Raw genomic sequence first — 23,351 nt, 5'->3', positions numbered from 1 at the left:
AATTATTGAGAATGAAATAAAATATGTATATAAAAACTTAACTTTAGAAATAAAATTAAATCAGTGTTTTATTTTACTGTTGTTTGGTTTCGGAAGAGATAATTCGTAGCGGTGCCTTCGATGTAAGGAGCTGGCCGTCGACCAACAATTACAGAATCGATATGCTTTGCAGGCATTTATTCCGTACTTTTTGCATAAGTAATGAATTCAAACATGTGCAATTCGGCCTACATCCACACCGTTTGAATGTCTTTTTGATCAAATATGGTATTTGTACCACTAACGGTTTGAAAATGAATCAAGTTACTGGTAAAAGACTACAGAAATCTTGTGTACAGAACTTCTGTATGCGTCACAAATCACACAAAAGCTTCATGGATGATGAAAAATTGTCAGACATGGTAACATGGTATTTGTTTTAGAATACTTGTGTTAAGAAAATAAATGATGTTGCAAGCCTAGCTTCATATATATATATATATATATATATATATATATATATATATATATATATATATATATGTATATATATATATATATATATACCAGGGCTTTTTCACCTTCTTTGCTAGAGGCCGAAATAAGGCTACTTCACAATTGGGGAAAATGACATTTTTTTCGCAATTTCCATATATTTTTTTCACAAATCCCAGATATTTTTCCCAAAAAGGAAGATCTTACCTCAAAAATTTATTCTGCTTGAGCAAATTATTCTTTTTCATCTTTTAAGTTGACATAAGAAGAAAGCTGTATAATTTAAATGATATTCGAGGACCAATTACTCCATAGAATTATATTGTTATCAATTTCCCATTTTGAGACGCTAACGCATTTAAATTTCCCAATTTGCAGAACTTCACACGTTCAAATTTCCCGAAATGAAAAGGCTAGGCCTCTTCACAATTTTTGGTGAAAAAGCCCTGTATACCTAACACATCTCCTAGAAGGCAATAACAAACTACCGTTATTCACCTAAGAGCTCGGACTCTAAGAATTCGGACACTCATAATTATTTTCAAAGAATAATTTATTTAATATAACTAATTTTTCGGACACCCAAAGGTCATCAATCATAACTTTCTCAATTGCCGTAAATAAGTTCCACAGACGGCGATTATTGATCTTTATCTTTTCAATGTATTTTCCTCGGGCTAGATTACCATATACACCACTACAAGTGAAATAGTTACAAACCAGCCCAAACTATTTATTGCCAGTAGAAGGAGGAAGTGTGATATATTTATAGGAGGATTAAAGAAACAACACGGTTGATCAGGGGATTAATGAAAGAAAGACATGTCATGTTTGCACCACATTTATAGACTGTATGAAGCATTTATAGAACTTGTATGTACCGGTAATAACTAATACCTTAATAATTAATAACGACGATAATCGTACATTGATACTCATTGAAACCATCAATAGAACAATAAAAGTTAACACATTCAATGATAGCATGAAACTATTTATCAACGTGATTAATTAAAGTTAGAAATGCAAGACTGAGTTTACAATTGTAAACACCACGCAGAAACATTAATCGCATATAACATTGTCCATGCTCTCCACGAGATCCTCGGGCCAAATCCCTCGAGGGTATAACTTTGAGTTGAGACGTCACACAGCGTGACTGTTCGATCTGAAGCCGACAGAAGGCGTTTATTCATTTCAATACATGAGTAAATCGGTAAACTAATGTTTGTTGGGATTTTAATTAACTTGATGGAGGATTTACACTCATAGGCGTTATTAATAACCATTGATAACTACAGATAAATTTGTGGTAAAACACACACACGAAAATAAAAGGTATGTTTTATTCTTATTTCAGACATAGGTAAAATGTAAAAATGGTAATTTTCTATGAATTCGGACAGCAATTTGTTTATATTATTTTAAAGTGTCAGAACTCTTAGGTAAATTACGGTATATTCCTATAAATGTTTGAATCTTGTAGTTGGTGTGCCAACTGTAAAAAATGTAATTTTTGTAAAAATTGGACACAAAACTATTTATACTACTAACATTACTATCAATACTATCACCTGACAACTCTGCAGATCAGATTAAGTGGTGGTGGTGGTGGTGGTGGAAATATGTAAAAAATATACCATCATGTAAACCTTTTTATAAGCCTTTTTAATAAACAAATACTATATTTCCAGGAAAGTGATGAAGATGATGGGAATGAAATAGCAGATGAAATCACATTAGCAGATGTAAAAAACTTGCCTGAAGATCCAGATGTCCCTAATGGTTATAAAACAAAGATGGTGCATTCTCTAAGAGCTGATCAACTTGTTCAGAAAGGGCTAAACATATCAAATATGTAGGTTTGTTGCTTGTAACATGTAGAATTATTGCTTGTTACATGTAGGTTTGTTGCTTGTTATTTAAAAAAAATAATCAACATATAAAACTTTTAGGTTTGTTGCTTGTAAAATGTAGGATTTTTGCTTGTTATTCTTCAAAAAGGTCTCAGCATATCAAACATGTCGGTTTGTTGCTTGTAACATGAAGGAATGTTACTTGTTTCATTTAAGTTTGTTGTTTGTTACTCTTCAAAAAGGGCTCAACATATCATACATGAAGGTTTGTTGCTTGTTAAAGCAGGTTTGTTGATTGTTACTCTTCAAAAGGGTTTAACATAACATGTAGGTTTTTTGCTTGAAGCCTGTAGGTTTTTTGCTTGAAGCATGTAGGTTTTTTGCTTGAAGCCTGTAGGTTTTTTGCTTGAAGCCTGTAGGTTTTTTGCTTGTATTATGTAGGTTTGGTTAAACCTCTCTCATTAATACATATTTATATTAGTCGGTTAAAGCACTGAGACATTGAATACTTTGCTTAAATAAAGTGAAGGCATTGTACAATTTAAGTCAGCTCTAGGATCACCAGGAAAATAAAGTTTTTTTTCTGAACAGACAATCTGTTGTTTAATTTTCATTTTGGACTTCTTTGATATACAATGGGCAGATTGTTCAGACCTTTGTTAAAGTTAACAATGCTGTTTACCTTTATCATTGCTAACTTTCAAATCATTACTGCTCTGGGAGATCAATGGATACAATTGTGATCTGCTCTGTTTCTTACAAGACTTCAGACAACTGTTTCAGCTGTTCTTGTGTCTGTTTAAATATATGTGCACATCACCAAATATTTGGCATTAAAAAGTTAACAATGATGTCGTAAATCATGTTGTAAGCTTTATCAAAGTTCTGAACGATCAGCTCAATGCCCTCTTTCATGTTTCAGGGAATCTGAGGTGATATTTTATAATAGCAAATTCCTCTACAAAGGGAAAACCCTGTTGAAGAAAGCTAAAAAGGTGAGAATTCTTTAGAGGTAGTTAAGGCTTCACTGTTCCCAACTTCTTAGCATTGAAATATTGAACTGTCAATATCACTGTTCTAGTAAAAGATTGAGCTTCCAAATTTTAAAGGCATATAATTGGAATCCTGAATGAAATGCATTTGCCCCTGAAAGAGATATTTGGAAAAATGCTTTTACCCTCGAAAGAGAAATTAGTAATTATTTTGCCCTTGAAAGAGATATTGGGAAATACTATTGCCCTTAAAAGAGCTATTAGAAAAATACCTTCTGTTCTTGGAAGAGTTATTAGGAAAAATACTATTGCCCTTAAAAAGAGATATTAGGAAAAAAAATATATTGCCCTTAAAGGAGATATGAGGAAAAATACTTTTGACCATGAAAGAGATATTAGGAAATATACTTTTGACATTGAAAGAGATATTAGTATAAATACTTATGCCCTCGAAAGAGATATAAACAAAATAAATTTGACATTGAAAGAGATGTTAGGAAAATACTTATATCCTTGAAAGAGATATTAGGAAAAATAATTTTGGCCTTAAAAGAGATATTAGAAAATGTCCTTGACCTTTAGCTTCCTGGTAGTCAAAATAGGGGAAGTAACGTCCCATGTTCTATAACAAATCATTATACATCTGTTAGATAGACTACACTTATATAGTTATTAAGGCTTCAGTTTAATGAATTCTAGCTAACACCATACCATATCTGAGTTTGGATGTGAATGCATTTTCATAAACGTGACATGTCCCCATACACATGCGAGTACTAGTGATTCATATGATCTTAAAGCTATCTTCACAATCCAGTTAAAATAAATTAGTATAATTCAAGGTATTGTAATTTTTAGTAAATGGTACATATAAAGATAGATGTTATAAGTGAAATAATTAAATTCAATAATGATGCTCAGTTTGTCCTCTGTATAATTTGTGTTTCCTTTCAGCTGTCAGAGGGTGAATTTGTAGACATATTGGTTGAGAAATCAGACGTCGATCAACCAACAAACACTGTAACAGTTAGGAGAGTGAAAGTGATCAAAGTATTTCAACAGACTACCAAGAAAGGAAAACCTAAAGTTGCAATTCGAGTGTGGTTAAAACCTTTCGAAGTGAAAAGATGATGTGTACATTACTTTAGCTCATCATAAACTAGACAGATATGCAAGTCAATGTGGAAAAATGTTATGTATGGAGTTCTGAAAGGAATACTTGAAATTATATATTAAATGTTTGTTGCTTTTTTATTTATATTTTTTACACATTACAACATGAAAATACTTCTTTTCTGTCTGGGTACTTGTACCTGTTCTGATAATTTGTTTTATCAAGATTGTATTCGAAACTTAAATGAGATTGATATAATTAAGACTTGTGGATGTATTCACTGTTGATATAAAATGATCAGGATTTTCGTCTCAATTAATTCTCAGTACTTGGTCATCTGGGATAAGTAAAGACTAGATCATAAGGTCAAAGAAAACATTGCTCACACTCAAAAGTGATGTTTTGGCACTCTCTTATTATGTTTTGCTCAATGGAATTTAGAACAAGTTTGGGACTCGAGTATCTGGGATCAATAACTCTGTCCCTAGGGCAAATAATAGGAAAGCTTGTTTATGCATGAGCTGTCATTTGGTCCAAATCTGGTGGATCATTGCCAGAATGCTTGTCTCATTAAATTCTCATTAGTTCTATTATGTCTCATCTGTAATCAGATAGTATGGTAAAAATACATTGTCTTCACTCAAGAAATTGTTTTCCAATTTAGATGAAACTTTGTTTCAATGAATCTTAAATGACATGACATGAGTCATCTGAGACAACAAACTGGTCGCTATTAAAACATTGTTAAAAAACTCGTCTGATTGTTTGTCTTAATTCATCAGACTATTTCATTATTGAGTCTCCTGAAAACATAAACTAGGTCACTTGTTCAAATCCACAATTTAAGCTCGACTATTGAAGAATAAGGAGAGCTGTACTACTCACCAAAGCGTCAGCAACGGCGTTGGCGTCACCCCTTGGTTAAGGTTTTGCGTGCAAGCACAGATAGGTTAATATCTCAGCAACTACTTGAGGTATTGCATTGAGACTTTATACAATGGTACTCAACCATCCAATCTACTTAATTAACCAAGTTTGATAACTCTATTTTGCATTTAATGCCAATAATAGGCCTTTATTATTTGACTTAGAAATTCTGGTTAAGGTTTTGCGTGCAAGCACACATAGGTTAATATCTCAGCAACTACTTGAGGTAATGCATTGAGACTTGATACAATGGTACTCAACCATCCAACCTACTCAATTAACCAAGTTAGATAACTCTAGTTTGCATTTAATGCAAATAATAGGACTTTATTATTTCACGTAGAAATTCTGGTTAAGGTTTTGCGTGCAAGCACACATACGTTAATATCTCAGCAACTACTTGAGGTATTGCATTGAGACTTGATACAATGGTATCAACCATACAACCTACTTAATTAACCAAGTTAGATAACTCTAGTTTGCATTTAATGCAAATAATAGGCCTTTATTATTTGACTTAGAAATTCTGGTTAAGGTTTTGTCTGCAAGCACACATAGGTTAATATCTCAGCAACTGCTTGAGGTATTTCATTGAGACTTGATACAATGGTACTCAACCATCCAACCTACTTAATTTACCAAGTTAGATAACTCTAGTTTGCATTAAATGTAAATAATTGCCCTTTATTATTTGACGTAGAAATTCTGGTTAAGGTTTTGCATATAAGCACACATAGGTTAATATCTCAGCAACTACTGGATGAATTGCATTGAGACTTTATAAAATGGTACTCAACCATCCAATCTACTTAAATAACCAATTAAGATAACTCTAGTTTGCATTAAATTCAAATAATGGCCCCTTTTTATTCAACATAGAAATTCTGGTTACGGTTTTGCATGTAACCACTTTTAAGTCAATGCTTTAGCAAATACATCATGTATTGCATTAAAACTTTACACACAGGCTCCCAACCATTGAACCTTCTTATTTAATCAAGTAAGATAACTCTATCTTTCATATAATATCATTTTTGCCCCTTTATTATGCGACTTAAAAATTCTGGTTAAGGTCTTGCATGTTAGCACACATATGATAATATCTCAGCAACTACTTGATGTATTGCATTGAGACTTTATACAATGGTATTCAACCACCCAACCTAATTGAATAATCAAGTTAGATAACTGTGTTTTGCAAATAATGGCCCTTTATTATTACACTTAAATATTCTGGTTAAAATTTTGCATGTAACAACATTTATGTTAATTAATCTCCGCACATCATGTATTGCATTGAAATCTAATCTAACAGTGATCCATGCATGTTTCGCCAAAACTTTTCAATCCTTACACTGAAAAGCGGCGGAATAGTCGAGCGTGCTGTCTCTGTGACACCTCTTGTTATCCCACTCTTCATGAAAATTGCCTCATTACAACTGTGGGTAGTACCGTAGATCTTGAGGTGTAAGCATAGAAAAGCCTTGTTTACACATGAAAGGCCACCTTATTGGCCCAATAGTACCGAAACTTTGCATCAAGTAGTTTTGATTCAAGTAAAATATCGGACCACGATGTAAAAACAAAGTCCAAATTAATTCGAAAAGAAAAGTAAAAGCACAAACAAATCTATTATGTTTTTATGCCCCCTTTTGAAAAAAGTGGGGTATATTGTTTTGCACATGTCGGTCGGTCGGTCGGTCGGTCGGTCGGTCTGTCTGTCTGTCGGTCGGTCGGTCGGAATACCAAATGGTTTCCGATCAATAACTTGAGAACGCTTTGACCGAGGGACCTCATACTTGGTATGTGTATTGGTCATCACCAGCAGATGAACCCTATTGATTTTGAGGTCAGTGGGTCAAAGGTCAAGGTCAGTGTGACCTTTACATGAAAAACGGTTTCCGATCAATAACTTGAGAACGCTTTGACCCAGGAACCTCATACTTGGTAGGTGTATTGGTCATGACCAGCAGATGAACCCTATTGATTTTGAGGTCAGTGGGTCAAAGGTCAAGGTCAGTGTGACCTTAACATGAAAAACGGTTTCCGATCAATAACTTGAGAACGCTTTGACCCAGGGACCTCATACTAGGTAGGCTTATTGGTCATGACCAGCAGATGAACCCTATTGATTTTGAGGTCAGTGGGTCAAAGGTCAAGGTCAGTGTGACTGTAAGCTGAAAAAAGGTTTTCTGATTGTCCATATTTTATTTAAGTGTCCAAATCCTACTAACAATTTGGCTCCCAAGGGGGCATAAATGTTTCACTAACATCTCTTGTTTAAATTTGTTTTGCCACATTAAAGCCACCAAAGTGCTCCGCTTTTACGAACATTATACAACTCATTTTATTGGTTGTCATTGATCCAACATAAAATCATATAACATATAAGCTCTTATTTTTTTATTATGATTTTATACGCCCGTTCATAGAACGGGCTGACTATGATATTTTCGCCTGTGGCATACGGGCGCGCGGGCGTCTGGTCTTCAGCGTCCAGTATGTTGACGAATCAATCACTTAATAGCTTTTGTTTGTTCACCAAACTTGGTCAAAATTTGTATGCACATACACACTCGGAACAAATGTGGTGATGATTGAACAAAGGGTTCTAAATTCATTGATCGGACAATACCGATTTTAGGTAATTTCTATAATTTAAAGGCGATAACTCTCAAGTGACTCTAGCGATATGGCTGGTTATGGAAAATGTCCAAGATATTATTTCGAAACACAATCTGACCAATTTTTGTGATAATTGGCTCCTTAAGTTATTGATTGGACAATACCGATTTTAGGTAATTTATATAACAAAAGGGCGATAACTCTCGAACTACTAGAGCGATATGACTCACTGGTATGGAACGTTTCCGAGATATTTTGTTCATACACATGCTTACCTAATTTGGTGACGATTGGACAAAGGATTTTAAAGTAACTGATCAGACAAGACAAATTTTAGGTTATTTCTAAAATAAAAAGGCGATAACTCAAGTTACTCGAGAGTTATCACCCTTTAATTAGAGCGATATTCTCTAGTCTCTCGAGAGATATCGCCCTTAAATTGTAGAAATAACCTCAAATTGGTCATGTCCGATCATCTATTTTGGAAGCCTTAGTCCAGTTATCACCATGGGCACGTTGGTCAGAATGTTTAGGGCATAATATCTTGGACTAGTTTGTTAAACACTGATATCATTCGAGTCACTCAAGAGTTATCGCCATTTAATTATAGAATGTCCGCTCTCTAAGTTTGGCTTACCGTACGTCCAAGAGGACGAGCGTATTCAGCGATTGGTGACGCTTTTGTTATTTAAAAGACTTGTTCATGCAAATTTTAAAACAAAGAGTACTAATAGGAAAAGTATATGCTACGCAAGTGGGTTTGTATTAGAAAACTAGATGTAATTAATTAAGTTGTATTATACAATTTAGTTTATTGATTTGTGTTGTAACCATCAAATGACGAAGGGTAAAGCAAATGTTTAATCGAATTGATTAATGCCCGATATAGGGTCATGCAAACAAACAGATTTACTACCAATGTTGACAATAATCGAAACCACTTTGGAAGCAATTCAAAGTAGAGTATATTATCTACGTTTATTTTATGCATTTCAAAATGTGTGCTTGTTATTCAAATAGTCTTTGTATGCAATCATGTTGCGTTATTTAAAGGTAACTACCCGTGCTGTTACAGTGAATGAGGAACGTCTCATGGACCATCTGTATTTCCCCTTCATCGACTCATACATTGTATGCGCTCATAATTGGTTTATTCAGAGATGTTTTTTTAATAGTCAAAGGTCACATCTTGAAATTAATCTACAATAAGTTTTTATCAGGGCTCCCTGAAGTTCGTCGCAACAGGGAAAACTATAGCTACCCTGTTGCATTAGATCTGGGACCAATATAGAACAGAACACTTTTTCCCAAGTTGACTTTACAGTTGTTTGTGTTACATATACAAATTTAACGAACATATCAACAATACACGTGTGTAAGGTTAGTGGGCGTCACCAAAGAATAATTATAATAAGTGAATGGTGAACAGAAATAGTACTTCGCCGCTGATTCGTCGGAAGCATTCACGTGAAAATGAAAGTCACTTCAGTTGTACAGAAATGTATAAGAGAAAATTGACGTAAATAGTTGCAAATCACCAACTGTAAAAAGATACAATAAAATTATGAGACCCAGATAAGATACCCGATTTATGGGTGCATTCGCTTTAATTTGCTTTCTAATGGGCGCTCTACAACAACCCCTGTGCAACGGTACGTTAACAGCCAGCGCCACCAAGGTCCCCGTGGCTAGATTTCAGCACCACCTAAGTCATAGTGGCTAGATTTCAGCACCACCTGACCCATGGCTAGATTTCAGCGCCACCTAGATCCCCGTGGCTAGATTTCAGCGCCACCTAAGTCATAGTGGCTAGATTTCAGCACCACCTGACCCATGGCTATAAATCAGCGCCACCTAGATTCACATGGCTAGATTTCAGAGCCACCTAGGTCTCCTTGGCTAGTTTTCAGCGCCACCTATGTACCCGTGGCTAGATTTCAGCGCCACCTAGGTCCCCGTGGCTTGGTTTCAGCGCCACCTAGGTCCACTGGCTAGAATTTAGCGCGACCTAAGTTTTTGTGGCCAGAATTCAGCGCCACCTAAGTTTTCGTGCCTAGAATTCATCGCCACATAGGTCCCCGTGGCCAGAATTCAGCTCCACCTTTGTCCCCGTGGCTTGAATTCAGCTCCATGTCCCCGTGGCTAGAATTCAGCGCCACCTAGGTCCCCGTGGCTAGGTTTCAGTGCCACCTAGGTCCCCGTGGCTAGGTTTCAGCGCCTTCTATGTCCCAATAGCTAGAATCAAGCGCCACCTAGTTCCCCGTGGCTATAAATAAGCGCCACCTAGGTCCACATGGCTAGAATTCAGCGCCACCTAGGTCCCCGTGGCTAGATTTCAGCGCCACTTAGGTCCCCGTGGCTAGATTTCAGCGCCACCTAGGTCCCCGTGGCTAGATTTCAGCGCCATCTAGGTCCCCTTGGTTAGAATTCAGTTCCACCTAGGTCCCCTTGGCTAGAATTCACCTCCACCTAGGTCCCCGTGGCTAAAAGTCAGCGCCACTTAGGTCCCCAGTGACTAAAATATATCGTCGCCTAGGTCCCCGTGGCTAGAAATCGGCGCCACCTAGGTCCCCGTGGCTAGATTTTAGCGCCACCTAGATCTCCGTGGCTTTGAGCACCACCTAGGTCACCGTGGCTTGTTTTTAGCGCCACCTAGGTCCCCGTTGCTTTCAGCACCACCTAGGTCCCCATGGCTTTCAGCGCCTCCTAGGTCCCCGTGGCTAGATTGCAGCGCCCATAGGTCCCCGTGGCTAGAAATCAGCGCCACCTTGATCCGCGTGGCTAGATTTCAGCGCCACCTAGACCCGCGTGGCTAGATTTCAGCGCCACCTTGATCCGCGTGGCTAGAAATCAGCGCCACCTAGGTCCCCTTGGCTATAAATCAGCGCCACCTAGGTCCCCTTGGCTATAAATCAGCGCCACCTAGGTCCCCTTGGCTATAAATCAGCGCCACCTAGGTCCCCTTGGCTATAAATCAGCGCCACCTAAGTCCCCGTGGCTAGATATTAGCGCCACCTCTGTGGGCTAGATTTCAGCACCACCTTGGTACCTGTGGCTAGAATTTAGCTTCCTCGAATCAGGTCGATTCATAAAAAAATCATAATGTATCTAAAAGCAACTGTTGGACTCGTGAACTCTCTGATGGTAGGCCTTAAGTATTTCCGCTACCTTATTCTATTTTAACTCGATAGCGCTATTTCGATACAAGTACTGTCAAATAGCGTCATACCCTGATGCAATGTTCTTTATTTGCTATTTCTGACGCCTTGAATACTCGTATCTGGCAATACCATTTAACTTTTCCGATAACACCAAGGAATTGGTATAAACGCGGAAGCTCTGTATTATATTCAGAGTAACACTCTTTAATGTCATAGAGAAATTTAAAACTATAATTAAGAACTTCTAGCTATTTCAGTGGAACGTAATCTGTATGACCAGTATAAAGTTGAAGGATAACATACATACACATAAATACCTACTTATTTATTTTTATTGAAATTGCTTATGAAAAGTGCATTTCGATATTTGAGCCCACGATTTCAATGCTGATATGTCAATTATGTGGTTTGTTCGCATTGAGATTTATTTCTGAAGCGATGTCGAATTCAATTGTTATTATGTTGTAAGCTTCCAATGAACCTTCGACGAAGAAGAAAAATATCTTTTATACAATATCAACAAGTATGTTTATATAAGGCCAATATGACCCATGCTTCAAACAATTTTTTTAAATACATGTACTGCAATGCTCGCACTTAAATGGATACCATAACAGCCGTTTGCTAAATTATCAGAATGAAATCATAACTAGATAACCAGTTACTGCTAAAAGCCCAAAGTGCATTTATAGATAAGTGGTAACACGAATCTTATCTAGTTTATCAGTTAGTATGTAACTTATTAAGTGGAATTCGCAAACCACAGCTAGTTAACCTGTTTATGTTGTACAGCTAAAAAAAGGAAACACAAGGCAGTTCTGGTCACTTTCCAGCCAGTTTTTAGTCTTATGATAGTTATCTTACCGAAAAAGTTTCGCGTTGCAACACATATATAGCTTGCCTTTATGGCATTGCTACATACATAACTTGTCTTTATGGCATTGCTACATACATAACTTGTCTTTATGGCATTGCTACATATTTAGCTTGTCTCTATGGCATTGCTACATATATAGCTTGTCTTTATGGCATTGCTACATATATATATAGCTTGTCTTTATGGTATTGCTACATACATAACTTGTCATTGTGGCATTGCTACACATATATAACTTGTCTTTATGTCATTGCTACATATATAGCTTGTCTTTATGGCATTGCTACATACATAGCTTGTCTTTATGGCATTGCTACATATATAGCTTGTCTTTATGGCATTGCTACATATATAGCTTGTCTTTATGGCATTGCTACATATATATAGCTTGTCTTTATGGCATTGCTACATACATAACTTGTCATTGTGGCATTGCTACACATATATAGCTTGTATTTATGGCATTGCTACATATATAGCTTGTCTTTATGGCATTGCTACATACATAGCTTGTCTTTATGGCATTGCTACATATATAACTTGTCTTTATGGCATTGCTACATACATAACTTGTCTTTATGGCATTGCTACATACATAGCTTGTCTTTATGGCATTGCTACATATATAGCTTGTCTGTATGGCATTGCTACATATATATAGCTTGTCTTTATGGCATTGCTACATATAAAGCTTGTCTTTATGGCATTGCTACACATATATAGCTTGTCTTTATGGCATTGCTACATATATAGCTTGTCTTTATGGCATTGCTACATACATAGCTTGTCTTTATGGCATTGCTACATATATAACTTGTATTTATGGCATTGCTACATACATAACTTGTCTTTATGGCATTGCTACATACATAACTTGTCTTTATGGCATTGCTACATACATAACTTGTCTTTATGGCATTGCTACATACATAACTTGTCTTAATGGCATTGCTACATATATAACTTGTCTTTATGGCATTGCTACATATATAGCTTGTCTTTATGGCATTGCTACATATATAACTTGTCTTTATGGCATTGCTACATATATAACTTGTCTTTATGGCATTGCTACATATATAGCTTGTCTTTATGGCATTGCTACACATATATAACTTGTCTTTATGGCATTGCTACATACATAACTTGTCTTTATGGCATTGCTACATATATAGCTTGTCTTTATGGCATTGCTACATACATAACTTGTCTTTATGGCATTGCTACATACATAACTTGTCTTTATGGCATTGCTACATACATAACTTGTCTTTATGGCATTGCTACATACATAACTTGTCTTTATGGCATTGCTACATATATAACTTGTCTTTATGGCATTGCTACATACATAACTTGTCTTTATGGCATTGCTACATACATAACTTGTCTTTATGGCATTGCTACATACATAACTTGTCTTTATGGCATTGCTACATATATAGCTTGTCTTTATGGCATTGCTACATATATAACTTGTCTTTATGGCATTGCTACATATATAGCTCGTCTTTATGGCATTGCTACACATATATAACTTGTCTTTATGGCATTGCTACATACATAACTTGTCTTTATGGCATTGCTACATATATAGCTTGTCTTTATGGCATTGCTACATACATAACTTGTCTTTATGGCATTGCTACATACATAACTTGTCTTTATGGCATTGCTACATACATAACTTGTCTTTATGGCATTGCTACATACATATTTGTCTTTATGGCATTGCTACATACATAACTTGTCTTTATGGCATTGCTACATACATAACTTGTCTTTATGGCATTGCTACATACATAACTTGTCTTTATGGCATTGCTACATATATAACTTGTCTTTATGGCATTGCTACATATATAGCTTGTCTTTATGGCATTGCTACATATATAACTTGTCTTTATGGCATTGCTACATATATAGCTTGTCTTTATGGCATTGCTACATATATAGCTTGTCTTAATGGCATTGCTACACATATATAACTTGTCTTTATGGCATTGCTACATACATAACTTGTCTTTATGGCATTGCTACATATATAGCTTGTCTTTATGGCATTGCTACATACATAACTTGTCTTTATGGCATTGCTACATATATAGCTTGTCTTTATGGCATTGCTACATGCATAACTTGTCTTTATGGCATTGCTACATATATAGCTTGTCTTTATGGCATTGCTACATATATAGCTTGTCTTTATCGCATTGCTACACATATATAACTTGTCTTTATGGCATTGCTACATATACAACTTGTCTTTATGGCATTGCTACATATATAGCTTGTCTTTATGGCATTGCTACATACATAACTTGTCTTTATGGCATTGCTATATATATATATATAGCTTGTCTTTATGGCATTGCTACATACATAACTTGTCTTTATGGCATTGCTATATATATATATAGCTTGTCTTTATGGCATTGCTACATACATAACTTGTCTTTATGGCACTGCTACATACACATCTTGTCTTTATGGCATTGCTACATACATAACTTGTCTTTATGGCACTGCTACATATATAACTTGTCTTTATGGCATTGCTACATATATAGCTTATCTTTATGGCATTGCTACATACATAGCTTGTCTTTATGGCATTGCTACATATATAGCCTGTCTTTATGGCATTGCTACATACATAACTTGTCTTTATGACATTGCTACACATATATAACTTGTCTTTATGGCATTGCTACACATATATAGCTTGTCTTTATTGCATTGCTACACACATATATAACTTGCCTTTATTGCGTTGCTACACATATATAGCTTGTCTTTATGACATTGCTACACATATATAACTTGCCTTTATTGCATTGCTACATATATATAGCTTGTCTTTATGGCATTGCTACACACGTATCGTTTTTTATAGTGACATTTGTATACAGAGACATTTGCTCGTTATGGCATTGCTACAAAGCTTTTGCATATGATATTGCTACAAACACAAACGTGTGTTTATTATTAAACACAACTATAGCTTGTCATTATCATGGACTTTTTAAATACAATTATATAGTGCCACATTCGGTTAGCTCTTCATTATGTGAGTGCCACATTCCGATAGCTCTACATTATGGTAGTGCCACATTCCGATAGTTCTATAGCTCTACATTATGGTAGTGCCACATTCCGTTAGCTCTACATTATGATAATGCCACATTCCGATAGCTCTACATTATGGTAGTGCCACATTCCGATAGCTCTACATTATGATAGTGCCATATTCCCTTAGCTCTACATTATGGTAGTGCCATATTCCGTTAGCTCTACACTATGGTAGTACCACATTCCGTTAGCTAAGGTAGTGCCACATTACGATAGCTCTACATTATGGTAGTGCAACATTCCGATAGCTCTACATTGTGGAAGTGCCACATTCCGATAGCTCTACATTATGGTAGTGCCACATTCCGATAATTCTACATTATGGTAGTGCCACATTCCGATAGCTCTATATTGTGGAAGTGCCACATTCCGATAGCTCTACATTGTGGTAATGCCACATTCCGTTAGCTCTACATTATGGTAGTGCCACATTCCGATAGCTCTACATTATGGTAGTGCAACATTCCGATAGCTCTACATTGTGGAAGTGCCACATTCCGATATCTCTACATAATTGTAGTGCCACATTCCGATAGCTTAACATTATGGTAGTGCCACATTCCCAAAGCTCTATATTATGGTAGTGTCACATTCCGAAAGCTCTTCATTATATAGTGCCACATTCCGACAGCTCTACATTATCGTAGTGCCACATTCCGACAGCTCTACATTATTGTAGTGCCACATTCCGATAGCTCTACATTATGGTAGTGCCATATTCCGATAGCTCTACATTATTTTAGTGCCACATTCCGTTAGCTCTACATTATGGAAGAGCCACATTCCGAAAGCTCTACATTATGGTAGTGCCACATTCCGATAGCTCTACATCATCGTAGTGCCACATTCCGATAGCTCTACATGATGGTAGTGCCACATTCCGATAGCTCTACATTATTGTAGTGCCACATTCCGATAGCTCTACATTGTGGAAGTGCCACATTCCGATAGCTCTACATTATGGTAGTGCCATATTCCGATAGCTCTACATTATTGTAGTGCCACATTCCGTTAGCTCTACATTATGGAAGAGCCACATTCCGATAATTCTACATTATGGTAGTGCCACATTCCGATAGCTCTACATGATCGTAGTGCCATATTCCGTTAGCTCTACATTATGGAAGTGCCACATTCCGATAGCTCTACATTATGGTAGTGCCACATTACGATAGCTCTTCTTTATAACCATGCATCATATCGATAGCTCTTCATTATGGTAGTGTAACATATCGATAGCTCTACATTATGATAATGCCACATTCTGATAGCTATACATTATGATAATGCCACATTCCGATAGCTCTACATTATGATAGTGCCTCGTTCTGTTAGCTCTACATTATGGTAGTGCCACATTCCGATAGCTCTGCATTATGATACTGCCACATTCCGATAGCTCTACATTATGGTAGTGCCACATCCGATACTTCTATATTATTGAATGCCACATTCCGATAGCTTTCCATTATGATAATGCCACATTCCAATAACTCTAAATTATGACAATGCCATAATTTCGATAGCTCTACATTATGGTAGTGCCATATCCCGACAGCTCTACATTATGGCAAAGTCACATTACGATAGCTCTCCATTTCGGTAGTGCAATATTCCGACAGCTCTACATTATGGCAAAGTCACATTTCGATATCTCTACATTATGATAATGCCATATTCCGACAGCTCTACATTATGGAAGTGCCACATTCCGATAGCGCTACATTATGGAAGTGCCACATTCCGATAGCGCTACATTATGGAAGTTCCACATTTTGATAGCTCTACATTATGGCAGTGCCACATTCCGAATGCTCCACATTATAATAGTGCCACATTCCGATAGCTCTACATTATGGTAGTACTACATTCCGATAGCTCTACATTATGGTAGTACCACATTCCGATAGCTCGTCATTCTGGTATTGACACATAACAATAGCTCTACAATATGGTAGTGCAACATTCCGATAGCTCTACATTATGGTAGTGCCACATTTCGATAGCTCTACATTATGGTATTGACACATTACGATAGCTCTACATTATGGTAGTGCCACATTACGATAGCGCTACATTATGACAGTGCCACATTCCAATAGCTCTACATTATGATAATGCCACATTTCGATAGCTCTACACTATGGTAGTGCCACATTTCGTTAGCTCTACAAAATGGTAGTGCCACATTCCGATAGTTCTACTTCGTTGTTTTTTCCCACGATCCGATCGCTCTACATTATGGTATTTCTTTACCCCAAGGTGATGATTTACCCGACGCTGTTCTGTTTATAAATATTGCCACACACAGCTGTTCAAAATGCATGTTTTGTATGACACTCGCGTATCTCTGTATATTGAACATGCTGTCATTCTTTCGTCAAGCGAGTCATGACCCCTGAAACCGCAGCATGCACTCGTGGTATTGTGCTGTAACTTGAATGCACATGCAGATGCGATCTCAATGGATCTGCAGTTATCTGAATACTTGACTGAAACATTTAAGGTAATCCATCCATTATTAGGGTGTAAATATGTGTTTGTGCATTTTAAATATTAACATCGAGAGTATTTATGTTAAATTTATATTGATTAATGGCCATTATTTTTGCATGGATTACATTTGTTTCTTGAATAACATAATGCCTATTTAAAAAAAATGCGTGAACACTTAAAAAATATTAAAACTAAACATTTCGTAACAATAAAATGAAAGTTATTATGTTTTGTATTAATAATGGATGGACTACCTTAAATCCATCCTTACAAAATGATTAACTCTTAACATTTTTGATGAATTCATAGTAATTGAATTACAACCTTTTATCATTAAGCTAATAACCCCTCATATCTTATTTGATTATCTTACTGTGTTTGCGTTTATGAACAAAAAATATTTAATCGCTATTTGCATTGGGTTTGTTATTACTTGTCGATGTAATGTCACGGTTAAGAAAGGAGCAAAGATGCCACGTTATATGTTTGTTTTAATGTTTTTGTATTTGTACAATATTTAGGGGGGGGGGGGAGGGCAAATCGTTTTTGCAAAGTAATCCAAAGTATGATCTTGTTTAAAAGTATACTGCCATTTCATCATCGCTAATCGTATCCGACTGTACTGCGTTCTACAATGAATCTAGTCTAGTCGTCAACAGCGTTTACTATTATTGTTTACAAAACAAGAAATGCGATGAACAAGTTTGGGCTCGAACATTTATGGATTATAAGAAATTAATTCAGTTGTAATTTTTTCTTGTGTTTTTTTGTCAATTTATATCAAAGGCTTTTAGAACTTGACGCGCCTTCAACTCTTTTCAATTGACTTTACTTGAATAAACAACTTAATACAAGTAAATGCACATTACAGCAGTAGCGATTACAGATTTGATGCACTACATTAAGCATATTTATATATTTATGCCCCCACAAAGTGGCGGCATATAGGGTTGCCCTTGTCCGTACGTACGTACGTACGTACGTCCCGAAGATTGTTTCCGATCTAATTCTTGAAAACCGTTTGTCCAATCCTCACCAAACTTTAAACACATGTTTGTGACCATAATATCTTGATCAAGTTCGATAGTCATGGAAATCGCTTTAGTCATTTAGGAGTTACGGCCCTTTTTTGCCAAAAATTCCCGAAGATTGTTTCCGATCTAATTCTTGAAAACCGTTTGTCCAATCCTCACCAAACTTTAAACACATGTTTGTGACCATAATATCTTGATCAAGTTCGATAGTCATGGAAATCGCTTTAGTCATTTAGGAGTTACGGCCCTTTTTTGCCAAAAATTCCCGAAGATTGTTTCCGATCTAATTCTTGAAAACCGTTTGTCCAATCCTCACCAAACTTTAAACACATGTTTGTGACCATAATATCTTGATCAAGTTCGATAGTCATGGAAATCGCTTTAGTCATTTAGGAGTTACGGCCCTTTTTTGCCAAAAATTCCCGAAGATTGTTTCCGATCTAATTCTTGAAAACCGTTTGTCCAATCCTCACCAAACTTTAAACACATGTTTGTGACCATAATATCTTGATCAAGTTCGATAGTCATGGAAATCGCTAAAGTCATTTAGGAGTTACGGCCCTTTTTTGCCAAAAATACTTCAAAAATATATGTTTCCAATCTAATTCTTGAAAAGTATGTGTCCAATCCTCACCAAACTTTACATACATGATTGTGACCATAATATCTTGATCAAGTTCGATAGCCATGGAAATCGCTTTTGTCATTTAGGAGTTACGGCCCTTTATTTGCAAAAAAAGACTTGAAAAATACGTCCCGAAGATTGTTTTCGATCTAATTCTTGAAAACTGTTTGTCCAATCCTCACCAAACTTTTAACACATGTTTGTGACCATAATATCTTGATCAAGTTCGATAGCCATGGAAATTGCTTTAATCATTTAGGAGTTAGGGCCCTCAGATTATCCTGAATAATCATTATGGCTTATTTTCTGTGACAAAAAATCGAAGTGGGGGCATCCGTGTCCTATGGACACATTTCTAGTTTTTTATTCTCTTTATTATGAAACTAATTTCCCGTCCAATTATTTGCAAGCAGGAAGAGTCCTTGGCAGGCTGATTGCAATCATTTCGCAATTATCTCTTTAAATACAATCATACTTATTTAACAATGCCTATGTTTACAATAAATTACATTGTTTGATTTGTCATATTTCATGACTGACAAATTCGGTAAACCACTGTTGTTAAACTAACGCTAAAATCGTTTAACTGTAGATGTCGTATTTTAAAAGAATTTAAAAAAAAAGTCGATAACAATATTGGTTATTTCAGCTTAATGTAAACATGGACGACAATTAAACAAAACAAAATGAAATAGTCAACTACTTGGTATGCGTTAATGATCTTAATCTTTATTATTTCCATCTGTCATACATAACGTTCCTTATAATGGAACCTTGTTATGTACAAGAACATTCATGCCGTTCTTACAATATTTCGTAAGCGTGGCGTGACATATTCATTTTAGTAGCCATTCCTTATTTTTTGGCCATCCCAATGTAACTATGGTTTGGTCAATAAATAGTTGAAGTGTTGAAGTAATTGTAGATCATCTAGATCAATAGGTTTCTGTGTAAATACATGATCATTCATGGATAAAGATTGTCTCATTATGATTTTTGTCATCGATGTCTGACATGGAGTGCACATATTAATTGATTTGATATACGATAGCTCACATGAGTGCAGCGCTGATGGAGAGCTGGTTTCTTCAATTGAAGTGCAAGGTTTAGGGTTCATCATGCCTCAATTTGTTCAAATTATAAACACCCGGTCTCCGACTCGATTTTTGTTTACATTTTTTTTTTTTACAATTATGATATCAAAGAGTAAAAACATTTTATTAAATAATTGTCCTGAGATGCGTTACAGAAAAAACATTATTTGGTGCCAATCTGGTGTACAGTCCTGTCCTTTAAAATGTTCTTCCCAAAATAAGTATCTTCAGCTTTATTAAAATCGTTAGCCAATGGACACTTTTATGTAACAGTATAGTATTAATTTCTGATCTTCTAAACTTACCGTTAAGAAGATCGAACATAAATGATAACTTTCATAGTGATCTGCGCGAAATGATCACCAAATGCCTTTATACTAGACGCAGTCTGCGCAAGCTTCTAAATAACGAACTGTGTATTTGTTGTGACTGTTTTAAATAAATGAAAACCAGTTTTATCGTTTGTTTTACGAAAACCGAAAGTGGGTTTTGAAACTATCGCAACCAACTCCGGAGGCGGTTTCGTAGGTTCGTTCAATCCGAAAACTAGCTCACTTTGAAAGAACAACATGGCGGACAGTGATCCAACACGTGTGTTGAAACACCATTCAGTTAAAACAGGCAAACGACCATCTGCGGTATCATTGTTTCCAATATATTAAGAAATAATGGGGACATGCCGGAACCCTTGAAACCCTTAAAACCAAAACTTATACTTGTTTGGTATGAACAAAAAGGCCTTAATAAAACCAAAATGACATGGAGAATTGGCTGTTGTAATCTGTCAGACGTTTTGGTTGTCGGAGCTCTTCTAAATGGTGCTGAAAGTTCACAATGCAAGAGTTGGTACACAGTTACACTAATAACAATATATCTACTGTTCCTCTTCCAGCATTGTCCAGCACAAGCCTTTTCGGGGAGGGCCATTTTCTAATGTTGTCATTTCTTGTGGCCCAACCCAATTGTAAATATTATTGTTTGTCAAAATTATTTATATCACGTGTGTATATTTATTACAATAAAATACGATTGAACAAGGCCTTATATCATTAAGCAGTCTCTTCATTAAGTGTTAACATTATTAAACTATTAAGTACGTAAATCTATCTAATAGTTCTCTAACTGCATTCCCCGTGCCTTATCCCATGCAGTAGTAACTTCATTTATACGGTCTATATTATTATATGTCAAGCTAATGATCCTCTATAGCAAATCTTCCCAAACCCCCTTCCATGCCAGTAGAATTTTCATTTAGTAACTGACAAACGCTGGGTCAGTTCTGAAATGGAACGGACTCGAGCGTGATTCAAATAAGCTTTCCGCTCATCTTATCTCTTAAAACCAGATAAAAGATAAATTATATGTTTTGTACATCTCGTCGGCCCCATTCCATGTCCACCCAACGTTCAGACCATATGGCGACCATACGTCTGTATTGGGGTGGATTATCAGTCGAAATAAATAGTGAAAGGATAGCGAATAAGATGAACTGAATCGCTTTAGTATATGAAAAGTGTGGGGAGTTTGATCGCTCGTTACGACAGGCATAAAATTATGAATATGTTACAAAGGTTGTGTTATAAACCGAATATGCAGTCAATAGGAAACAAGAGTCATTCAAATGCTCGTCATTAACTCATAAATAGATAAAAAAGAATACATTATGAATGTATAAAACTACACCTGTAATTCCCTGAAGTTTGCTACCTTTTTCCATGCGCTTGGTTTAGTCGCGATACTCTTTTATTGTTTGGTCATAGACATTATCTGACCAATTCAATCATTTGTTCGATAATACCAGGGTTTCTAAGCTCAGTTTTCCTTTTGACGTCTCGTCCTCGAATGATCTCAGATTGTGTGAAAAATCTTACATTTCCCACAGCGTTACATAATGGTTAAAGGTTGTTAATGTGTACTTACAAAAATAAATGGTTTGATGCCACACAGCCGCATAACCATTTATTTGGTGTTAGTACATACTTACAACCTTTAACATTTTAGTGGTCTACATACTATTTTGTAAAATACACACTATGTGGTTCAGCCACTGTTTATACCTACCGGTTCACCTGATTGAAATCAATAACGGTTGACTGCAATGCATTTACTGAAATAAATATATTGGCACATTTGAAAATACTGCCTTATCATTGGACTCACTATTGTGTTGACCACTTATAACGCTTTTCGGCAAATGGAGCTTTTTCTGTAACATTTTTAATTTCTAAAGATGTTTTATCATTGAATCAATCGTTTTCTTCACATATATTACTATTTTTTCCATATATCTGACCGTGAACAAGCCCCCCTTTAATGATATAGAATACAACCTCCATCCTCAGCCATTGAAATTGCAGATAGGCATTCATTAAGTACTACGCATATTTTTTAAGAATTTCAACTTTCGCGCGGATGTTTAAAGGTCCGCCTACTGCCAATCACCCGATACACATTCCCTGCGTCAGATTTTGCGCTAGCGACCTGTCCGCCAATGAGGTTGTCTTTTAAGTCAGTTAAATAACCTGAAATAAGAGTTTAATGATTAAGAAGGGCTCGTTCGCTACGCTCACTCCGCCCTTCCTTAATCATTAATATTTACTTAAAGTCATCTAACTATTACATAAATATACTCTTTACGAACAAATGAAAATCATTAAAATAATTTTTAAATACTGTATTCTTCCCTATCAAATTGTGCTTTATTTCTAAATTTGATTTTAAATATGGTGAAAGTGTATGCATTTATTCATACCTCAAAGTTATCACTGATCAAGTCAAGTCCCATACATTTTATATTTGATTCTTAATACAGTTTGCGCGTTGAATGAATTCAAAGTGAGGATGGGCATTATAAATAAATCATTGCAGCTTGTAAATAAATAAATGGCCATATTATGCTAATCTTTGTTTGCATTCTTAAATGTTACATTCACATTTAATTTTT

The 23,351-nt window shown here is 35.9% G+C and overlaps 1 protein-coding gene across 2 annotated transcripts; it reads left to right on the top strand.

The window, feature by feature from the left end:
- Positions 1-121: 121 nt before the first annotated feature.
- LOC128236976 (uncharacterized) lies at positions 122-5,879 on the top strand. 2 transcript variants are annotated; one of them, XM_052952138.1, is made up of 4 exons: positions 122-409; positions 2,169-2,332; positions 3,253-3,325; positions 4,277-5,879. In XM_052952138.1, exons 1-4 carry the CDS (start codon positions 407-409, stop codon positions 4,451-4,453), a joined length of 417 nt encoding a protein of 138 aa, XP_052808098.1. In that variant the 5' UTR covers positions 122-406; the 3' UTR covers positions 4,454-5,879. The 2 variants fall into 2 exon arrangements, with proteins under 2 accessions (XP_052808098.1, XP_052808097.1); XM_052952137.1 differs by having other exon boundaries at positions 122-401; positions 4,277-5,876.
- Positions 5,880-23,351: the final 17,472 nt, after the last annotated feature.

The sequence above is a fragment of the Mya arenaria genome, chromosome 6 (genome assembly GCF_026914265.1).
Source record: "Mya arenaria isolate MELC-2E11 chromosome 6, ASM2691426v1".
NCBI lineage: Eukaryota > Metazoa > Mollusca > Bivalvia > Myida > Myidae > Mya > Mya arenaria.
This window is presented reverse-complemented; position numbering and strand designations above follow the sequence as displayed.

Excerpts from the sequence above, each read along its gene's own strand:
- LOC128236976 (XM_052952137.1), top strand. The coding sequence starts at position 162 with ATGCTTTGCAGGCATTTATTCCGTACTTTTTGCATAAGTAATGAATTC. Across the intron at positions 2,333-3,252 it reads GGGCTAAACATATCAAATAT|GGAATCTGAGGTGATATTTT; the intron begins GTAGGTTTGTTG and ends TTCATGTTTCAG. Across the intron at positions 3,326-4,276 it reads TGTTGAAGAAAGCTAAAAAG|CTGTCAGAGGGTGAATTTGT; the intron begins GTGAGAATTCTT and ends GTTTCCTTTCAG.